Below are 19,763 nucleotides of genomic sequence, written 5' to 3'. Positions count from 1 at the left end.
GATTATTTCACGTTCGGCCGGTATATAGAGCATCGACTCGAACCACTAACCGCGACATTATGGTCTTCGTCATTAAGCTCATTATTGCTCTCGTCGCGCCGTTTGACGAATTGCTAATCGATAGGTGAGATACTTCTAGTTAGTGGTAACGCTTGCCATACCACGGGCGTAATCACCGCGCTTCATTTTGTCACTTTGCGTATTAATTTCCGTCATGTCTTCATTAGCGCCGACCATTCTTTCAACGATAATGAATGGAAATTAAGTTCGTCATTATTCTGCTCGACATTTATTCTTTCACGCGGAAACAATCGCGCTCGCAAAAAAGGATTGATTATAATTATAAAACAAAGTAAAATATTATTAGAGAAAAAGATTTGACTTAGCGAGTTTGTACGTGACGTAAATACTTGTAAATTTTTTTTACGCGTATGTATTATGATGGAAATTTTTCACAAAAAAAGTTTTATCTAATATCCTGACGGATTTCCGATTTTGGCTGCAACATGTGTATGCATTTGTTTGGGGATATAAACGTAGTTTTTTCCTTTTTTTTTTTTTAATTTACTGCGACGAGACTGCAACGAGGATTAAATTCAATTAAAGAAGTACGATGACAACCAAAATTTTGATATTATTGCTACTGCGGCGCATATATGAATTTATGTACCTACATGTGTGCAATGTAAATTTTATATCAACTAGAAGATAATTACAATTGAATGATTTACGACCAACGGCGTATTGCCGATTCACTTACATTTTTATTTTCCGGTTAGGTTACGTTATTTTCGACGCCAAAAATTTTACGCCAAGCAGTAAGCGAGACGGGCCGCGATATCATATGTTCCTCGCGCACTTTGTCTTTTTTAAGTTACTTAAAAATCACTTACTCGAACTGGGATAAGAACCTTGGCCGCGACGAAGACGGGCGAGGTACAGATCTCATGCTCTGGTAATGGCAGCTGCCGGAACTCGTTGAACGTCGCTGAAGGAGATGGCGAATGAAGCAGGTCGGTAAGGCCGGACGCGCGGCACAATTCACGTCGGACGCTCCATGCGCTATGCCCATGACTTAACCTCACCGTTCCGCGGCACTTTTTCGATGCATGAAACGAAGCACAAAACGATTATTAGAATGACAGGAGTACAAAAAAATGATCGTTCGTTTTCAGTCTACAGCGTCGACACTTATCCGCGTGAGAAAACTTCCTATCCGCGGTCAAGAATACGCGTAGTTGCGGAGCGATTAACGACGCGTCCGCACGAACAAGACTCCGCAACTAGACTAAAATGGCCGTTAGAGACTTCGGCCCTTGGAGGGAAAGAGAGGACCGCGAAAAAAAAAGAGACAGTCGATAGTCGATCGGCAATTGACCGTTGTCCTTCTCGCTCGCAATTCTCGGGAGCGTCGAGCTCAACGCCGAGTTTACGTTATTTTTATGCGCCCGGAGAGCTCGAGGCGTCTTCCCCAAAAACAGAACGATGCATTAATAATCCGAATATTTTTCTGTTTCGTAAAAATTTTCATTCACGCGTAATACCATTTTTTTTTTTTTAATAGGAGAAAAAATCTCGAAAAATGTTTTTATTTCTTTTGTCAAAATATACGTGCGAACTTTCGTATCAGTATTTGTGATGACATCGGCTTTGATTGAATTTTAGGCGAATAAAATTTTACCTCACGAGATTAACACCCGACGAGAGAGAGGAGATGTAATCCGGAAAGTAACAGGGGGGGGGGATACACAGTTTCAATGTGCTAAAAAAGATTTAGAGATTTGTGCTCTAAATAAACGAATGATTTTAAGCTGGCCAATACATTAGACGTAAGAAGATTTAAAAAAGTTTCCAATTGAAAGTATTGTCGCGTTGGTCGGAAATAATTTTTAACATTCTTATTCTGTTGGTATTTAACGATTTCACAAACCCTTAAAGATTCTCTACAACTACAAAGATTTTTATTCTATCGAGTGATTGGTAAAATATACGAAGAGTTTTAATAAGCCTGAATTGCAAATTAAATTCATAAGTTGTATAAAATTCAGCCGTCATTATATTCGTTCAGACAGTTTTAATTAGATAGAAGTTCAACAGAAAGTGAAAAATATAAATTTAGGGTATAAATTAAATTTGTACAAATTAAATTTTAGAATAAGGGTAAATTTTACAAGTTACATGCCGATTTTTACTCTTTTCAGTTCAATAATAAAGCTAATATTTCTATCGATTTAAAATGGGAATGTTTTCTCAGCCTATATTTTTTAATTTGATCAGCTTTCAAAAGCAGAGTACTGTTTCTTTGACCAAACAGTTTTGATATCGATATATGGGAAATGGTAGAGATCTTTGCGGAACGACAGTTATGTCAACTAGAATAACAGACATTGTTGTTAACGAAGCAATAATCCATACCGGAGTCGATCGTCGAAGTCGATCACCTGTCTGTTCGTGGAGTAGTCCGTTCTCGTTGTTTTTGATTAAATGCGCGATACCGCGAAACCGATCCCGACGATTTATTTGAAGTGCTCGCGGACAGATGGAAACGATATCGGAAATTTCGAATAAAAGTAGGTTCTGATCGGATTGCCGATTGAATAGCGGCGACCGACGGAAGTGGTTTTCCGATATTTAAATATCAGTCGGTTAGAATTTGTACGAATTTGGAGAGAAGAGGGTCTGCGCGAGCCTCACCTGTGCGATCACACCATTGTTCTTGACAAAAAGAAGTACAGCTTGTGCATCGAGTGTACTGTAGATCTCACAGCCGAATATATCATTATTCGTTCATTTCCTTTGCATATATAGATTCGATAAGTTCCTGAAACAATACGTCATACTTTTTATAAACTGAGGCCACGTTTCTTATTATATCTTTAAGAATAACTCGAGACCTTACCATTTAATCAGCAATATAAACTAAAAAGTTTATTTCTCATTGTGAAATGGCTCACAATAACTTCCATTAATTTAGAGTTTTTCCTTTACTTTCTACAATAATAAGAAAGAGTAGAGACCAGGGAAATTAGTTCTAGAAAACTAAAACAGAAATAAAATATTAATAAAAAAAACATTAATACAATATGCGATTAATATTTTATTATTTAATAATGGAATGTAATAAAGGTAAATAACACTCACTCTATTCTGCCAAAATGGTTATGCTTCGGTTGATAATGTAACATCTGGTCGATTATCTTTTCGAGATCGTTCTCAGTCCTTTTGTAAAGCAGGCCGGCAAAGTCTCCTACAAAAAGTGCTTGTTGTAAAGCCACAGGTAAAAGACGCGAGAAAAGATATTCTATGCTCGTCGAAACCTATTGGAACTTCATCTTCGTGCTTAAGAGGCAGACAACTCAGGATTTATGAGTTTGTAGAACACTTAGGAAACTTAGTCTTGCTAAATGGATTACGGATCCAAACGCGGAAAGGGATAGAGGTAGTCTGAGGGTAGAGAGGGGGGAGGAAAGGGGGAAGGAAAAGGAGAGGGACATAAAGCAGGCTTATCTGTAATCTGACAAAGTTATATATCTTCTTAGTGTCGATAGGATAGGACGAATAAATTTATAGCTGTCCTTAATCTAATCATATTAAATATTATACTACCATCGAAAATAATTATTCACTTTTACTAAGATTGGGAGTGACATGTGCATTGTCTTGATATTTTAATCGATTTTTCGCTCAAGTAAATCATACTCTTACATTAATGGCTGCGGACTTACCTCTGAATAAAATCCAAGGCGATCAAATTAAGTTTTATAACGTAGGCTTCGTATTTCCGTGATATCCTTTGATTTGCCGTTGGCGAAAATAAACATAGTCCATGGTGCTCGAGGGCGTACCTTGACTTCCTGAGAATATTGCATGCTCTTATTTACAGAGGGACAACTATAGCCACGTATTTGCTAGTTTCGGAAACTTAGAAACTCCATCTTAATGCTAAACGGCTTACAACTTGTGCCGGATAGAGGGCATAAAGATAACTACGTCCACGAAGGAAACTATCCGTTTTAGCAATAACGTACATTGTCGGAGATGCAATTTTCGAAAGTGCGTAGCGCAGCAAGTAAAGTTACGTCTCCAACTTTCAAATAATTATAATTCGCGAAGAAATACGTTGTACACGCCTCTTACGTGCCGTGCAGAAGTTTCATCTATGTGCAACATACTTTCACGGGTATCAAAATTAAAAGAGAAATGTTTCTTACATTTTTACAGACATAGCAAATAATACGGTAGAGTCGTAAGTCTCAATCACATCGACGTATTACAGTTTTCTCTGTGCAGACGTTGAGAGCTCAAGAAAACAATGTTTCTTTTTTTTTTTTATGTCGATCGCTATAAATAAAAAATTATATTAAAAACCAATCTGTGTGCGAGTAATATAAATATCACAAATACTTTGCAACAAAGCGATACCTGTTTTGCGCGTTCACCTAAAACTCAATCCAGCTGAACAACGATTGCAATCGTACGCAACTGTGGTGCATATTAACATTCGTCAAAGAAATCCGCATCTCTCGGCAGCGACGTGTTCTTGAAAATAAGCAGTATGTGCTCGCTACGCTTACATCGATCGTCCGGCCCCATACATTCTGACCGGCAAACGGCAGCCTTCCACCAGCGAGCTCTGAAAGTGAGGTTGGATAACAACGGTGGCACAGTGCGACTCGGGCATTCACGGCGTGACGCGGATCACCAGTTCTCCATTTATTCCAACCGCGATACTTACCACCGAGCCCACATATCGTCTCGCGTTCGTCGCGTTCAACCGTCCTCCTCATTTCAGTCCTAAGTTTCGGTTGAACCTTCGTCCGATTACGTTTTGAAACGTTTCACGGTCACCTGTTTCACACAGTCAGCACTGGTCAGTAGTGCCATCTGCAAGAAATTAGTCGCGGCGTGGCGCCACGGTCGGGCCAGTCGGGGACCAAAGACAGCAGCAGCCATCATGGTTTTGCGAGCTGGGTGCCATCTAGTTGCAACAAAGAAGAAGAAGGAGAAGCCATTACTTTCATCGCGTAATGACGAAGTTTAGTGCTCGCGGAAACTCGATTGTGTTGTGGTGTCGGATGGTTCACGACTTGACGCCGTTTACGGAGCCGATGGGAGGACCGGAATCAGGCTCGGTATCGCTGACTATCTGCTTAGCATGGAGGGAATCCTTTTGAGTAAGTAAAAACACATCCTCGTCGCTATAAAGCAGCGAAAAGACAAACGCTGCTTTGTCTAACTAATCTCTTCTCCCCCAACGTTTAACTCTTGAAAACGTTTGCTTATAATCTATGTATGCTCGCACACAGCGTTCGGTGTTTGCGTAAAGATTTGCGTTACAATGAGTTGAAACGGCAGGACAAATAATAAGAGTAACGGATTTAACAGATTAATTTGTGGCCGACAGGTGACGAGCGAGGTCGAGATATTCTTATTCACCGCGATCAAAATGTATTTTAAGATTTCCACTCTAAATATCTTTGAATATTTTTATTTAAGTCGTGCAAATAAACACAACTAGATTAAAGATGATTTACAAGCGATTGTTATAGGGATTATTTTACGGTTTATTTGATTATTGATCGATGGGTTCGAAACTTAATTTTTTTTTTTCTTTTCTTTTTTTTTGTTTTAAACATTCTTTGATTTTCCTTCCCTTCGCTTATTTCCCTTTTAACATTATGTACGTACATCTAGCCATGTATTGTATTTGAATTATTTATTAGCGTAATTGAACGAGCACGGTACATATATCATACGTATACGGAAGAGTATAATAAATTGTCAGAATATTTCGGTAGGGAGCAAAGTAAATCGGGGTAACAATGATGAAAGTATTAAATCGCATAAATAAAAAAGATTTACACACAAAAAAATAATATTAAAAAATAAAAACAAAGTACAAAATATTCAAGTTTCACAGTTAACCGTTCGTTTATATTCGTGAACGCAGTTCACCGCAATATGCGGCATAAAAATTAAAACAAAATGTAGGCAAATTCATAGGCAAAATATAGGCAAATGAAGGTGGATCGGATGATGACCGACAAAAGCGGTTTGCGGCGCGATCGGTGCAGGATCTCGATCCTGCAGGATTTTATAACGCGTCAGTGACAACTTGCAAATTGCTTTTCTCAAGCGATACGCGCACGCGGATCATTTTTTTCCCCTCTTTTTTTTTTTTTTATTTCCTTTTTTTCATCTTCGGTCGACACCACTTTGACGTCGTTGAATTTTCAACCGCGGTCGGGGGCGAGAGAACGAGAAGCTTCTTCTTCGCTTCCCCAAAGGTATCGAGGATATCATCCTCGCCCTGCCGCGCCTCGCGCAAGTTTGTCCGCAAGTCAAACTGTCAGGATCGATTGAAACTTCGCCGCAAGCGTCGCCAGACAATTCTCAAAGATGGGAATTGACGGTGGTACGTCGCCGTGATCCCGAATATGACGGTCCCTCCTCGATAAGAAGAGTATCGCGGCGAGTCTCGCCCGGCTCGCGATTGCCGCGTAATGTACAAGTTGTAGAAAAATGCGACGTGCTTCAGCTCCGCCGAGCGAGGGTATCGATTTATATCCGATTTTTCGCAATCCCCAACGATAGCGGGACGCGGAAATTTCTACTCGTGAAATAAGCCCTCTGACGGAATGTTTGTCGGTAACTTTAGTTTAACCCGGTAGTCAGAATCAGCCTGTGATAGAGAAAAGATAGAGCCTCGGACTACAGTGGAGTTCGGAAATGAAGAATAAAAGGGAGATGAGAAAATAGCTGTGCAAGCTGCAAGGGTGGCGGGGAACATCAAAGGACTTAGTCGATCGAGAGTCGCCGAACGCAATTAAAACTTTTCTACTTCCACTGGTTAATTTGTCTTTGTTACTGGCGTGACGGTTTGGCACTTCCTTTTGTTATGAAGCACCGCTTATTCAATTCGCTTTTTCGACGCCTGTTAGAAGCTCAAAGTAGCTACTTTTACTACTTCGACTATTGAACACTATAAATAAAAGAACATAAAAAAAAGAAAAAGGAACGTTTTTGTAAGATAATCTTTTGTGGACAACAATCTCTGATTTGTAATTAAAAATTTAGCAGACAAACTGTGAATGAAAACAAATTTCTTTTTTTTTTTTTTATATTTACGGATAATCTAATTATTTGAATCTCGAAAGAATGTAATTTAGGACGTAACATTCCGCGCCAAGCATAAAAGAATAATAGTATACCATATCCTATTTTAATATATAGGAAGAATTCTAAAAACGTATAACAGCTAATGCCGGAAATGGAGGCGCGCACATTTTCCTGTGTTTCTCAGTATAACAGCAACAACATTCTTTCTTCTTCGTCCCGCTACGCTCCTCCTTTACGATTCGTATCACGATTTCGTTTCCAGACGTCGACGTCGTCCTCCCTATACGTTAAAAGGAATTCTTATGGTTCCTCTTCGCTGAACGCGGAAAAAGAACGCGCTCGCGCCCAGCAGACTTTTCTTCTTACGTTTCGAAAAGCCGTGCTCGATTTGTCAAAGGATAGCCCCGTCGTTCTCGACATAAATAAATCCGCGCTGCTTCCACGCTTTTACAATCTTATCGTGTTCGCAGAACTCATTAACCAGACGGTTTAAACGAGTTGAGAGTATTCACGTTAGGTACAGCCCGGTCGTTCTTCTAGATCTCATTTGCAGGTAGTCGTGCCCAATCTTTATTCAAGAGAGATCGCGGCCAAAAGTTGAAAAGAAAGCCTCCGTGCTCTTACAGAGGATTTAACGCCGCTTAATTATTCCGACGATTTCTTTACGTGTTTTGGCACAAGGGGAGATTTTACGTATTATAGAGGATCAAAAAAAAAAAAAAGATTGAAAGAAAGAAAGAAAAGAAAAAAGAAAGAAATTAGTTCCGATAAAATTATTAAATATTAATATTAAAATTTTTATAACGTTCAATTTGAGATCATATTTATTTTAAATGCACAGAAAAAAAAACGTATAAGTTAAAGTTTTGCATATACATATATACTCGCGACTAACGTATTCCGCGCGCTGAAACTAACAAATTTAATTTGTATTAAATGATGAAGTGAGAGGAACTCCTACTCGCTGTTTTAATGTTCAACGTTGAAAATCATTTAGTATGTATGAGTTAGTTACCGTATACTCTTCAGTAATTCAAGCATCTCGAAACTTTGTAGCACATCGTACTTTCTATCTCCATACAGTATCGATTACATAATTGAATCTCGGCTAAAGACACGTAGATTTAAAAAATAATTAATGATATTGGTACGAGGTATCGCGTTTTGTAATATCATACGAAATGTTAATATTTATTTACTATCAATCGTTACAGGAATTATAGTTTTCTATCTGTATCTGTAAAAGAATTTATTCAAGTGATCCGTATTATTAAAATAGCATTGTCTTATTTTTTTTCTTTTTTTTTTTCCTTTATTAGTAGTCTATTTAGTCGGATATTTCTTTGTCGAGACTTTAAAATGATTATTTTTGTTAGAGGCGCATTATATTACGGTGAATTATTTTCAGTGTTGTATCTTCGCTTTCTTATTTGTTATTACATTTCTCTGTGTTTCTACATTTCTGAATATTTTTTTTTCTTTCCCCTGGTTAAGAACACGTCTGTTTAAAAAAGTTTATTAGCTTCTTAATCTACTTTTTAATAATATACGCGTAGGAAACGACTTGAAGTTAACGATGTCTCGTAACTTTCATAAACAAGGCACCATGTCGTCGAGCGTGACTACGCACGAATTTTTGTTATTAAGAATCTCAAAAAAAAATCTACCACTCGTTATAGTTTTTTTAAATTGTTTTATAGGATAAATCATTTGTAATCCCTTGATATACCTATATGATGATTTGACAAGCGGAAACGAATATGATATTGTTATTTAATTAGAAATATCTAACGTTTCCGCCGAAATCTCAAAGTCTGCGAACCCTTAGTTCATTTTTTACGATTCAATTTACTACAATTCTAAAAGAGCTTCGATGGTACTTAAAATTTAATAAACATAAAACTTTGATGCTGATGAAAAAGAAACAAGTCCTGATTTTCTTAATAATTTTGTAACAGAAAATTTTTGGACTTGTTAGTCTTTATTTCAATCTGCCTTTTTAATTGCTTAAAATCCATTTCTTTAAAACACTTCATGCAGGTTATCGCGTGTGATATAAAAATAAATATAGCCTAATATCTTCCCTTTTCTTTTTCTCTCATTTACAGTAGTTCACACGTTTAACATATTTCTATCATTGAAAATTGTGATGGCAAAGATAGAAATTTCTCAGAGTTTTAAAGGCTGAAACCAAATAAGACTAAAAGACGCGAATAATGGTATTCTCCCTAACTTCGTTTTCCAATTCCGCCAACCTCCTGCGTCCCAGAACAATTCCTTTGTTCTTTTGTTGAATTTCTCCGAGGTATCGTTAAAGCTACACTCCGAAACCGTCGTCAAGTGAAAAATACACGGTCAGGAACACGTATGTAGGACCTACAGATATAGGCATTCTGTATTCTATGCGAAATAAAAGAGTTACTGTATATAGGAATAAAAAAAAAAGAGGGGGAAAAGAGCGAATAATGCACTAAAACGAAATTAGTATTGGAAACATTGAAATATAGTAATCAATATAAAAATAAAGACGTTAAAAAAAAATGTACAAAGCGAAGGGAAAGAAAATGGATATGAATTCGCCTGCAGCTTGTTTACATTTGGTTATTGGCAATCCTAGATAGAATCTGTTTCAATAGGAATGCAATTTTCAAAGAGATTACAAAGCTGATAGTTTTATTTATATGCAGCCCTTCAATTCCGAAACCAGTAAACAATGAGTATCTCGAAAAAGAGCGAAGCTTGAGTCGAAGTGACGCGCGAATCCGACGAGATCGGAAATAGAAATAGGGGAGACGAGAATGCGATTCGAAAGGGACGAGGGCCCAGGCAGTAGCGCGCCAAATAAAGAGTTACAGATAAAAAAAAAAAGGGGGGGGGATGCTCCGGCGCCTGTAATATATCCCTCCCATTCTTCTGTCTCTCGAGAGAGGTCGATTCAACCACTCTGTTTCTCCCCGACATCCAATTTCCATACCATTAAGGGTGGTCCGCCCACACGTGGAAGATATCTTGGGCGCGCGGCGGAGATACGTTCTAGACCGCCGTCGTGTTTAAGATCGCCACCCACGGTGGAACGATCGCGGAGATACGACAGACATCAAAGTTGACGAATGATATCCCTCGAATAACGATGTCGACCGTTTCCAGCGTGACTGCGTTTTTACAAGCGCGCGTGAACGACGAGCCCGAACATGAAGTAATCGCTAATATTCTACGGCTTTGATACGGTCAAATTTATTTTGTGGCCTGAGAAAATCGCGTGGAGATTAATTGCTAAATAAATAATTAGTTTAGTTTGTAATAAAATTTGCCGGAGAAGGAAAAAGCGCGAGTCTTACGGGCAAATGGCGGGTGTAAAACTGTTTTCGCCGTAATATTAGTTATTAAAGAGGTGCGCAGCGCGATAAATGCGAATACAATGACGCCGGTAGGGTTGATAAACGATGTTAATAATCGGGGAGGGAAACGGCGTAACGTAAAACCGGATTACCGCGACGAAGCGAAATTCCCTTTGTGGCATGCGAAGCGTGAAATATGAATTGGCGTGTTCGCGTGTAACGGTTACTGCCAGTCATCGTGTGGCGATTGCCAATAAAGAAACGAGTTATATCGGCACAGCCGCTGGTTCCTTTTTCGTTACGATGGCTGATGTCCGAGAAACAACCGATGCGATTCCGTGCCGTACACGTCAAAGCAAACAGCGCGCACGTGCTATTACTGCATTTGAGTCAGGTATTTGGTGCTTGCTACGTTTGAAACGAATCTCTGCCTGGCTATTTTGCCTGTGTAACGAAAATCAATATTACTTCAGAAAATTATTGCCGCTGGAACGGTAACGATCACCGTTTACCTCGCGAGCAACAAGAATTTTTTTTTTTTTTTTTTTTTTTTCAATAAGCAGGGAGCATTTCTGTTATTCTCGGTTATTCGATAAATCCCACGTAGATAGTCCTTTTTTCCGAACCGTAATTTATCCCTTACCCGTCTTCTAAATTAGCTGGAAAGGCTCGTGAATTCCGCGCTGCTTATCTCGACTTGGCCTTCTTTCCGGCTGCTGTGTTCACGGGCCAACGAACGCGGTCTTTTCGGTAGAACTTTTGCGGGACTGAAGGGTCTAGATGCTATCGCGCTACTTCGGAAAACGCCGGCGCTAAATTCCGACCAGTTATTTCCATGTGGCAGTACGAGCGTTTATCGCGCATCCGCATCTTTAATCAGTGGATTAACAACAATTTATTCGCGCACGCGGATTAATTTAACTAAATCGCATTTTTATCTCGAACAGAGGAACTCAAAGGAAAAGACTGAATTTGTTGCGTTGCAATTTTCTTTCCTTCCCTACTTAATTCATAATAAAATACAGTTTTGTTTGTTAAGACGCGAGTGACTTTTTCTCGCGATATGTCGCGAGTCGCAGGGAACTCTTACGGGTGCGAATCTTTCAAAGGAATGTTTAAACTATATATTCCGTTGCCGTACAGCGGGCGAAGTGGAATACTAAAGAACATTCACGCTCCGCATAGTGAAATCATTATGTAATATTAAAGTCAGGAAAATATTAAATTCCAGATTGGTACCCTGTAAAGTTCTCTCATGCGTCATTCCGCGATAGCGCTCACACGTTTCCTTCGTATCTATCCGTTCTTCGGCCGTCTCATTTTTCTCTCGTTTGATTTCCATCTTTCTTCTTCGCGATAGTAACTCTAGCAGACCGGAAACGAGATATAAATGAGTACTTAACATTGTCTTTCTAATAGTTAACGCGGAACTGTAAAGAAGAACATCTCGTCGATGACCTCGTAAATTCTCGTCACGTAGATACGATCTTGAGGGATAACGATGTTAAGTGCTGCCAAAGCTTCGCGCTATCAATTGCGAAAGTTGCGCTCTTCCGCGGTTTACTCGATTACACGAAAAGGCGCTAAAGTGGGTAGAAAAGGTGCGGAGAAAATATGTGACTTATGTAAGCTCAACAAAAAAGTATCCTTACTTTTTTCTTATCCCGTTCTCGACTTCTTTAGATCATCTGAAGATGATCGGTGAGAAAGAAAGATGAAAGAGGACCCGATAAAACTTAGTTATTTATTACAGATTAATAGCGGCGTATATAAAAATAATAAAAAAAAATAGAGTGTTGTTACCTTTTTACCAACATTTTTGTAAGAGAATAAAATAGACGAAGCTGATATTTTTTACGCGAAAAGTTGATTACCACGTTTCGAATTTTTGCTTTGTAATACGTCGGGCGCGTTGGTAAAATCCATATTATCCCCCATCGAAGAACGAATTCTATGAAGGAAGCGGGAAGGCGACATTGTTGAAAAGTACTTTTCAAAACTTCGTAATGGAAAGAATTCTGTATTTTTATTATCTCTGCTCGGTGCCTTTATATGATTCCATTTCTTGCTTCATCAAAGCGAGCAAGTTCCGAGACCCCTCTTCACTTTTCTTTCTTCTATAGATTTTTTTTTTTTTTTTTTGTGATTAAATCGGCGGGAACACGCTGCATGGTTACGTTCTTACTCTTATAACTTTCTCACTGATTTCTTACACACTTGGATTTCGCGCGGCAGTTCTGCGACGTCCGTTTCCAGCTATTCGCGCCCAACTTTCGAGTTTCATTTCGAAAAGTTCCTGCTGACGCATACGCTCGGATTTACTCGTGTAGGCGAGAGAGCTGCGATCGAAGGTTAAAGGTTGGGAAAGTTTAGGGCAGCTCGGGCACAGAATTCGCAGTAACGCGCACTTTATGTTGGCTATAGAGTTAACGCGATGAATTTCAAGTTTCAAGAAAGCGCTTACAATTTAATTCACGTAAAACAGACGTTGATTTTCCACCTACATTATTGCACGTTCAAATTAAGTTGCAAAGCCCGAAAGTTTAATCGCCATGTAAAACTCGAAAATCTGCATAAATCCCAAAAACGTTTCTACCGTCATTTCCCCTTCTTACTTTAAATATTATTTACTTATTAACAAACATAATATTTGATTTATTGAATAAACACTAACGTATTTAATCGTTAAACGCTAGTAAAGATTATAGGGTACATAAATAATTATATTGCAAAGTGTTAATAATTATGTGTTACAGTAGGTACAACAAACAATGAAATCGCGCATTGATATTAATCAAACGCGGATCGTGTAATAAAATGCTGATCACGAATACGGTTTTATTCTTTATTCGATCGTATGCATCGGTGCATTTACGTGAAAAATAATGCAGCATATAATAAAGCTTACACGAAAAAATTAATATTAAATGAAAATATTTTACTACCGTCGTTAAAAGAGGAATATATGCGTTTATTTGATCGTTATAATAATAGATGATTGAATGATATAAAGTTTTTATTGTCTGTGGCCGAGTCTGTGATAGAATTACATAATTTATTCGTGTTATCGACGATAAACTATGTGCACTTATAACGCTTGACTTTGTTGGAATTACGCGCTTAGAAACGAAGGAAGACTGGCTCAATTGATTATTAGTATTATTTCTACTTGTTTTAGGTTTTAATTTTTTTTATTCCGACTTATTTCTATCGCAGTTTTAAATCAAATCTGCAATTACCTAGCAATATTAATTTTATTGTATAAAATTTACTGCACGAATGAAACGCGGTAGTTGACGAGTTGAATCGCGATAGCATTTGATTGCAAAGCTTTTGATACGTTTGTATATTTAATAACGTTCTCTCGCATTGTCGTAACGCCGGGGAATTGCGACATTGAATCACTCAATGGGCTTGAAATATTTAATCGTTTGTTGCATCGATTAAATGATATTACGCAGACTTTTTAACTTTCCTGAGACGAGATGCTAATCTGTCGCTCCTGGAATTATCGATTTTTATGTCACTTGCAATAACTTCCGGATAAGTAACACTTTTTTTTTCCCTCCCCGTCGCGACACAAGCTGGCATCTCGATTACTTCCGAATCTCGTAAAGTAACTTCTACAATGCTGTAAAACGCGACGTTAACGTCGCTGTTTTGAGAGAGTAAAATGCGGCATCGTGATTTTTCGCGGCGATAAATGGGGTATTACTCCTCGCATTGAAGCGTGTACAAAAGGAGAGGTTTATGAAGATTTAAAGAAAAAGAAAAAAAAATATATATATATATTGTATTCCATACACATCAGCGTCGCGCTATTAAACTTTCATGTTCACTAGAGAATAACGTTTCCTTTTTCCATTTATTACAGTAATAAAATCCCATACGGAATACTTTTCCAGAATTAGCTTATTTATTTTCAAATAAAAGTATTATTAGTATATTAATAGATTTCAAAGCGCAAGCAGTTATGGAAAATAAAATAATCAGCGATATAAACGCAACAAGATTTAATTTAATTAATTACTGTCTAATCACGGAAGTAATTTATCTCAATGATAACGACCAAAGTGTGACCATTGCCGAGGTATCGTAGACAAAAGTAGCGAACCCCCGGAATTGATTTCTCAGGGAATAACGCGCCTGATAGATCCTGCTTTTGCTCGCGACGTTTGATTAATGATTTCGTCATTATTGTTACTCTCGGCGCACGCAGTCAGATCGCAGTGCGTCATCTAAGATAATTGCATACGTTAAGCTGCCGCATTATAATGACAATCGTGTACACAAGGTACCGGCAGTAGCAACGATACGTAACATCCGATTTGGTAACCGTAATTACCGCTGCGGTTACGGTATTCACTTGTCGCGCTTTCGGGGATGCAGCTCCCCGTATCTGGCATGCGGACATTAATATGGTTGAGTACGAAATCGTAACCGCGCTCACGTTCACGTGCCCCTGTTATTATCACTTAGCTATCACGCGTTCGTAGAAGCGGAGCGGCCGATCGTTGACGCCGATATATTTGATTACACAACTATAACTACAGTTATGTTTAGCGTGCCCCGTTCGCGTACTGCGGGTTTGCATGCGGCGCGATAATTGCTAATGATACGCTTGTACCGAGTAAACTTTAAACACCGTCGCGTAAAACGCTATACGGTGTAGAGAGAACGGCGATAACTGCCGGCGCGATTAATCTTGAATCCTCGCCGCCGCGCTGAAAATCCTATCGCCATTTTACTTAATTTAATACACACGGATTATTTCGGGCTCATTACTTTCGCGGCGCTCGCAACTTCTGCGGAATACAATTCGCGTTCATTTCAGACTACGGTATACACCTTATTACGTACGCTTAATCACGATTTCATTAACTTCGCAAGACTAATCACGTCACATTGTGCTCTATACTTTATTTTTTTTTCAACGTGCACAACGTGTGCGCATTGAAATATCCGCTTATAGCCGAAATAGCCGTTTGGCTCTTACTTTTTTTTTAATGCTAAAAAAGCAGAGGCTTCGTCGTTTAGCGATAAGCTGAATCCGCGATAAGTGGCTGGACGTTCTCTCTCTCTCTCTCTCTCTCTTTCTCTTTCTCTCTACCGCGTACCACCGAGAACGGCATATATCCGACGTGAAACTCCGCGATGACTATTGACGATGACGCGACTGATTGTGCCGCTACAACCGTTATCGCGTTGCACATTAACGTACGTTAACACACAGCTACAGCCGCTACGGTTTCTCGTGGCAGGGGCATGTTCGCCTATAGCTTGATACTACTACACGTGGATCTCCATGATGCCTTACCTGCTGTCAGCATTATCGCGTTCCATTACTACTGGGGCGCCGGCCGCGGACTATGGCTTGCCAGTACTACTGATACCGAGACACGGGTCTCATTGCAGAACTGTAACTGCTTGTAATGTTCGTTGACGTTTCTATTGGCGGAATCAGGGAAATCTATTGACCCGCGGCGCGTTACGGGCCGCCAGATAACAATTATCTCGCGCAGCTTAAAGGGGAGACGCCAAACGCAATTCTCATTGTATGGATACGTTCTATTGATATTTCTAGCTTCGACAGCGCGGTAAAGATCGCGTATTACGAGGATTTATTATTAATAATATATATCTGACTAATATATATTTGAATAATTTTTTTTTGTATAGAAAGTAGATGATGCTCTTGGTAGGAAGATAATATTTAAAGATTTTAAATAGTAGGAGCTTTCTTTCCTATTATTTCCCGATATCATTCTAGTATCTTGAAAAAAAAAAAAAAAAGAAAGAAACCAATAATTCTATATCAGTGTAAGAGGCAAAGTAAAATATCGTCTTTTAGACTCGATGTTTATATATTTCTGTTTTCTTTTTCAGAACCTGAAGAACCAGATCATGACGACAAACGTTTGGGTGGAACAAGTGAGTAAGAAATATCTTTTTATATTAACTTTTGCATGTGTTAGACGCGAGCTGTAGAATTGTGAATATTATAAATGCTAGATTATTCGCGTGATTATTTTATTGTTAATTAGTAACATGTTAGTAGAATTATTATCGCTATTAATGCGATATTTATATTAGCATCTCTCTACGATGATTGATCGATTGGAGCTTATCGTATTTTATTAATTAATTAATAATACCTAACAAATTATGTAAAAGATGTATCCTATCGTCAATTATTGACAGTTTCGATTTGATAATATGTAATTTTATTGACACTCATTATCGACGCGCTTTCTTACAAACATAGAGATTTGATTCTTAATAAAACGGTGTAGTGTTTTCGAAAATAATATATTCGTAAAAGTTTTAACTTCTTTTCTAATTTGGGAGAATATTATATTTTATATATCAAAGAAATTGTATAATGGAGAGTTAGAACATTTCCTTTGTCCTTTTGGTGAAACACAAAAATGTGATTGCATTTTTTAAAGATTGAATTCGAGCGTTATGGTTCAAGTATGACGAATTAAGCGTTATCGAACAACGATACTTAAAGATTACAAATACTGACGCCCGAAATTCGGTTTCCATTTTCATGAGTGCTATACGCGACGGTATTGCTTTGATTGTCAGGATCTACCCTTTCGACGTAAGACGGCGGTTTAGAATTTCAAAGCAGGTGAATTTCATTCCCGCATATCTACGACGAAATTCGAATCGGCGGATAGCAGTTGGCTTTTATTGGTGTAATACTCTCTTGTGTCTTCGCGCGGAGAGAACAGCTCCGTGACACGACCGTTCCTCGTTTGTCTTGCGAATTTATTGGTCGTAACCATTTTTGCTCTTTCGCCCCTTTAAAGATTCCATTCTTCTTTGCGCCATCATTCTCCGTTACTAATGGTCACAAAAGCGTGCTTATAGTAAGCCGCTACTTCGATAACTAATTTTGACAGATTTCAATAGAATTGATCCTTTTATACGCGTAATTGAATGTCATTTGTTGTGAGTTACTTCAGTTAAAAGAAAAAAAAAAAAAGAGAAGGAAAAGAAAAATGTAATGGTCACAATTTTATACCAATTGTTAGAAAAATGAAATTAATGAGTTTACGATGACAGATGATGTGTTGGAATAAGGTTTGTTGGAAGAATTTCTCTTCAACTTGATTCGCGACACGTTCAGGACGTCAAAAAGCTTGTGCATCGCCTTACAGAATGTGCAAACGATGGGGGCGGCGACGGCGGGATGCATTTTAATTGCAAAACAGCCCGCGCGCACGTATTTGCCCCGCTCGTAGATGCAGCCCTCGTCTTGCATCGCGGAAAATTTGGAATTCTCGAAGAGTCGTCGGCCGTCGCTGGCGACGATCCAAAAAACTTTAGTATCGCGGTAGAATGGATTTCCGCGGAATGTATAGATATCTGTTGGTTGACTTTGGCGTAACTTTTTGAAGGTGTTCCAAATTTCTGTACGTGCTAGGCAAAAGAAAATCTATGAATATCGACATATACATGCTGTCCACATCGTGGACATATTTTATTATTATTATTTTTTTTTTATAAATAATATAACTTGCTTTTATTAAGTTTTTTTCTTTATCTGTATATCATATTAAAATTAGCACATTCGATCTTTGAAACAGTCACAGAAAGACTTATTTCTGGTTAATTACCGTGAATAAATAATTCGTTCGCGGAAAAATTTCCGTTTAACACCACTGCGATATTCTTGAGAAATAATTCTTTGATAACAAAATTGGAAATAGAAAAAAAAAAAAAAAAAAAAGAAAAAGTGTTAGCTAGAAGTTTATCCGAAAAATTAACCTTGAGCAAAGAAGTCCTAACTTTTGATGTAGCGTGTCTCCCCGCTTGTGCGGAACTTTTCTTCTCCGTCTTTCTTTTATCCGGTTCGTTACGGCCGTTTGTCAGTGTCGATAAAGTGAGATCGGCGTCTTTTCTTTTTTTTTTTTTCTGACATCGACCCGCAGGACGATAGCGAATGAGTGAGCCGGCGAACGAGACGTGAAGGAGGGTCAGAGGTAAACTCCCCTTCGGCGTCACGTCAGTCTTGTCGAAGTGGCACCCCTTTATCGGAGTTTCGGAATTGCTTGCGATTACTGTTCGTCAAAGAGAAGCGAGCCGAGAGAAAAGAGACCGACTGGCAGTTTCAACGACGGTCGTGATGGGTTCGGAAGTTCCGCGATACTCGGCCGAAGTAAACAGTCATACGTTTTTCTTGACAGAAAAGATAGTCGAAGCTGCCGGAAGAACGAGACAGGAGAACGGCCCGGGGAAAGTTTAATCGAATCGTGCGTGCGTCGGCGATTGTGTCGTTTGTTAAAATAGGACAGATATTATCTTCGCCCGAAAGACAAATTGCACCCAATGGAAACAATAGGCGACAAAGTCTTACGTAACCCGAGTGGAAATTTATCTAGCTAATCCGATTTTCCAGCTAATGGTTAGATCGCGCAAATTAAATATATTTCTTAACAAGGACTAGCTTGGCAATAGCCATAAATTATAAGAAAGTATTTATTATTTAGTGACAATCTTCAAAAAATAAAATTGCCATTAAAAAAAAAAAAAAGAAAAATAAAATCTGTCTAGTATCGATCGTCTAGTTACTGTCCAGCTGATCATGTACCAAAATAGATATCTAAACGTGTTTCGCCGAGCACTTGTTTACTGTTGTGTGTTGACTTTACGCAACGCTCGCTCGACTGCCGAATTCGCCGGGCAAACCGGTTCCTGCCGCCCGCCGCCCGCGCGTTCTTCGCCTTGCGAATTCCGAGCGCAAGGTGCCGGCCAGATGTCAACACGCGCACGTACTCACACTACCGCGGCGGTCGTCGATCCCGGCGACCAGCGATTTCGGCAGTCGAGCGCGCGTTAGATAGGTCAGGACGCGCAGTAGACTTAGCACGCGGCGAAAAACGTTTAGATATTTAGCTTTTCTAGCTCGTTATTAGTTAGTAATAATTATCTATCACGTAGTACGTTTTGAGTGTTATATTTCTGACTCAGTGCTGGACAGTTTTGCTAGACAGCCACGAGATGAGCCACGAATAGGCTTGCTAATTATTAGGTAACGGTAGGAATCAATTTCCACTCGGGTAAACGGCGTAACGAGAAATATTGTAAGCTCGCGATTTTTTTTAACGAAGGGGGAGGAAGGAAAAAAAAAAGAGACGCCTCGGCGAATTTATCGGCGGCGATCGCGCAAGATATATATTTACACAGTCGGCGCAATCGATTTCACGATCGAATTTACTTTGTCGCGAACGCGCACGATGCGTGTAGTTGCCATTATTATTGATATTGTTAGAATAATTACGAGCCGAAATGCGG

General features: G+C 38.9%; 2 protein-coding genes and 1 long non-coding RNA gene across 4 annotated transcripts in view; 1 reads left to right on the top strand and 2 right to left on the bottom strand.

Annotated features, from left to right (window-relative positions):
• Positions 1-1,097, bottom strand: part of Nachralpha2 (nicotinic acetylcholine receptor alpha2) — a 65,633-nt gene extending 64,536 nt beyond the window's left edge. The window contains exon 1 of the mRNA XM_070666152.1: positions 894-1,097. The gene's annotated coding sequence lies outside the window, so the exon portion shown is untranslated. The remainder of the gene's footprint in view (positions 1-893) is intronic.
• The window catches only part of Nachralpha1 (nicotinic acetylcholine receptor alpha1), a 93,968-nt gene that overhangs the window by 52,352 nt on the left and 21,853 nt on the right, over positions 1-19,763 (top strand). Inside the window, exons 1-2 of one of the 2 annotated variants that reach the window (XM_070666149.1) lie at positions 5,059-5,174; positions 16,344-16,388. In XM_070666149.1, coding sequence (XP_070522250.1) covers positions 16,362-16,388 — 27 coding nt within the window. In that variant the 5' untranslated portion in view covers positions 5,059-5,174; positions 16,344-16,361. Of the gene's footprint in view, positions 1-5,058; positions 5,175-16,343; positions 16,389-19,763 lie in introns of those variants that run through there. The other variant, XM_070666148.1, reaches the window with a different exon arrangement.
• On the bottom strand, positions 1,603-4,842 carry LOC139108119 (uncharacterized). Its single transcript, XR_011546611.1, has 5 exons — positions 4,736-4,842; positions 4,212-4,633; positions 3,726-3,854; positions 3,142-3,247; positions 1,603-3,039 (listed from the first exon to the last, which is right to left on the bottom strand). It is a non-coding gene; the product is annotated as an uncharacterized lncRNA (long non-coding RNA).

Source organism: Cardiocondyla obscurior, linkage group LG14 (genome assembly GCF_019399895.1).
Source record: "Cardiocondyla obscurior isolate alpha-2009 linkage group LG14, Cobs3.1, whole genome shotgun sequence".
Taxonomy (NCBI): domain Eukaryota; kingdom Metazoa; phylum Arthropoda; class Insecta; order Hymenoptera; family Formicidae; genus Cardiocondyla; species Cardiocondyla obscurior.
The sequence above is the reverse complement of the archived record's forward strand: the minus strand, read 5'-3'. Positions and strand labels throughout refer to the sequence as shown.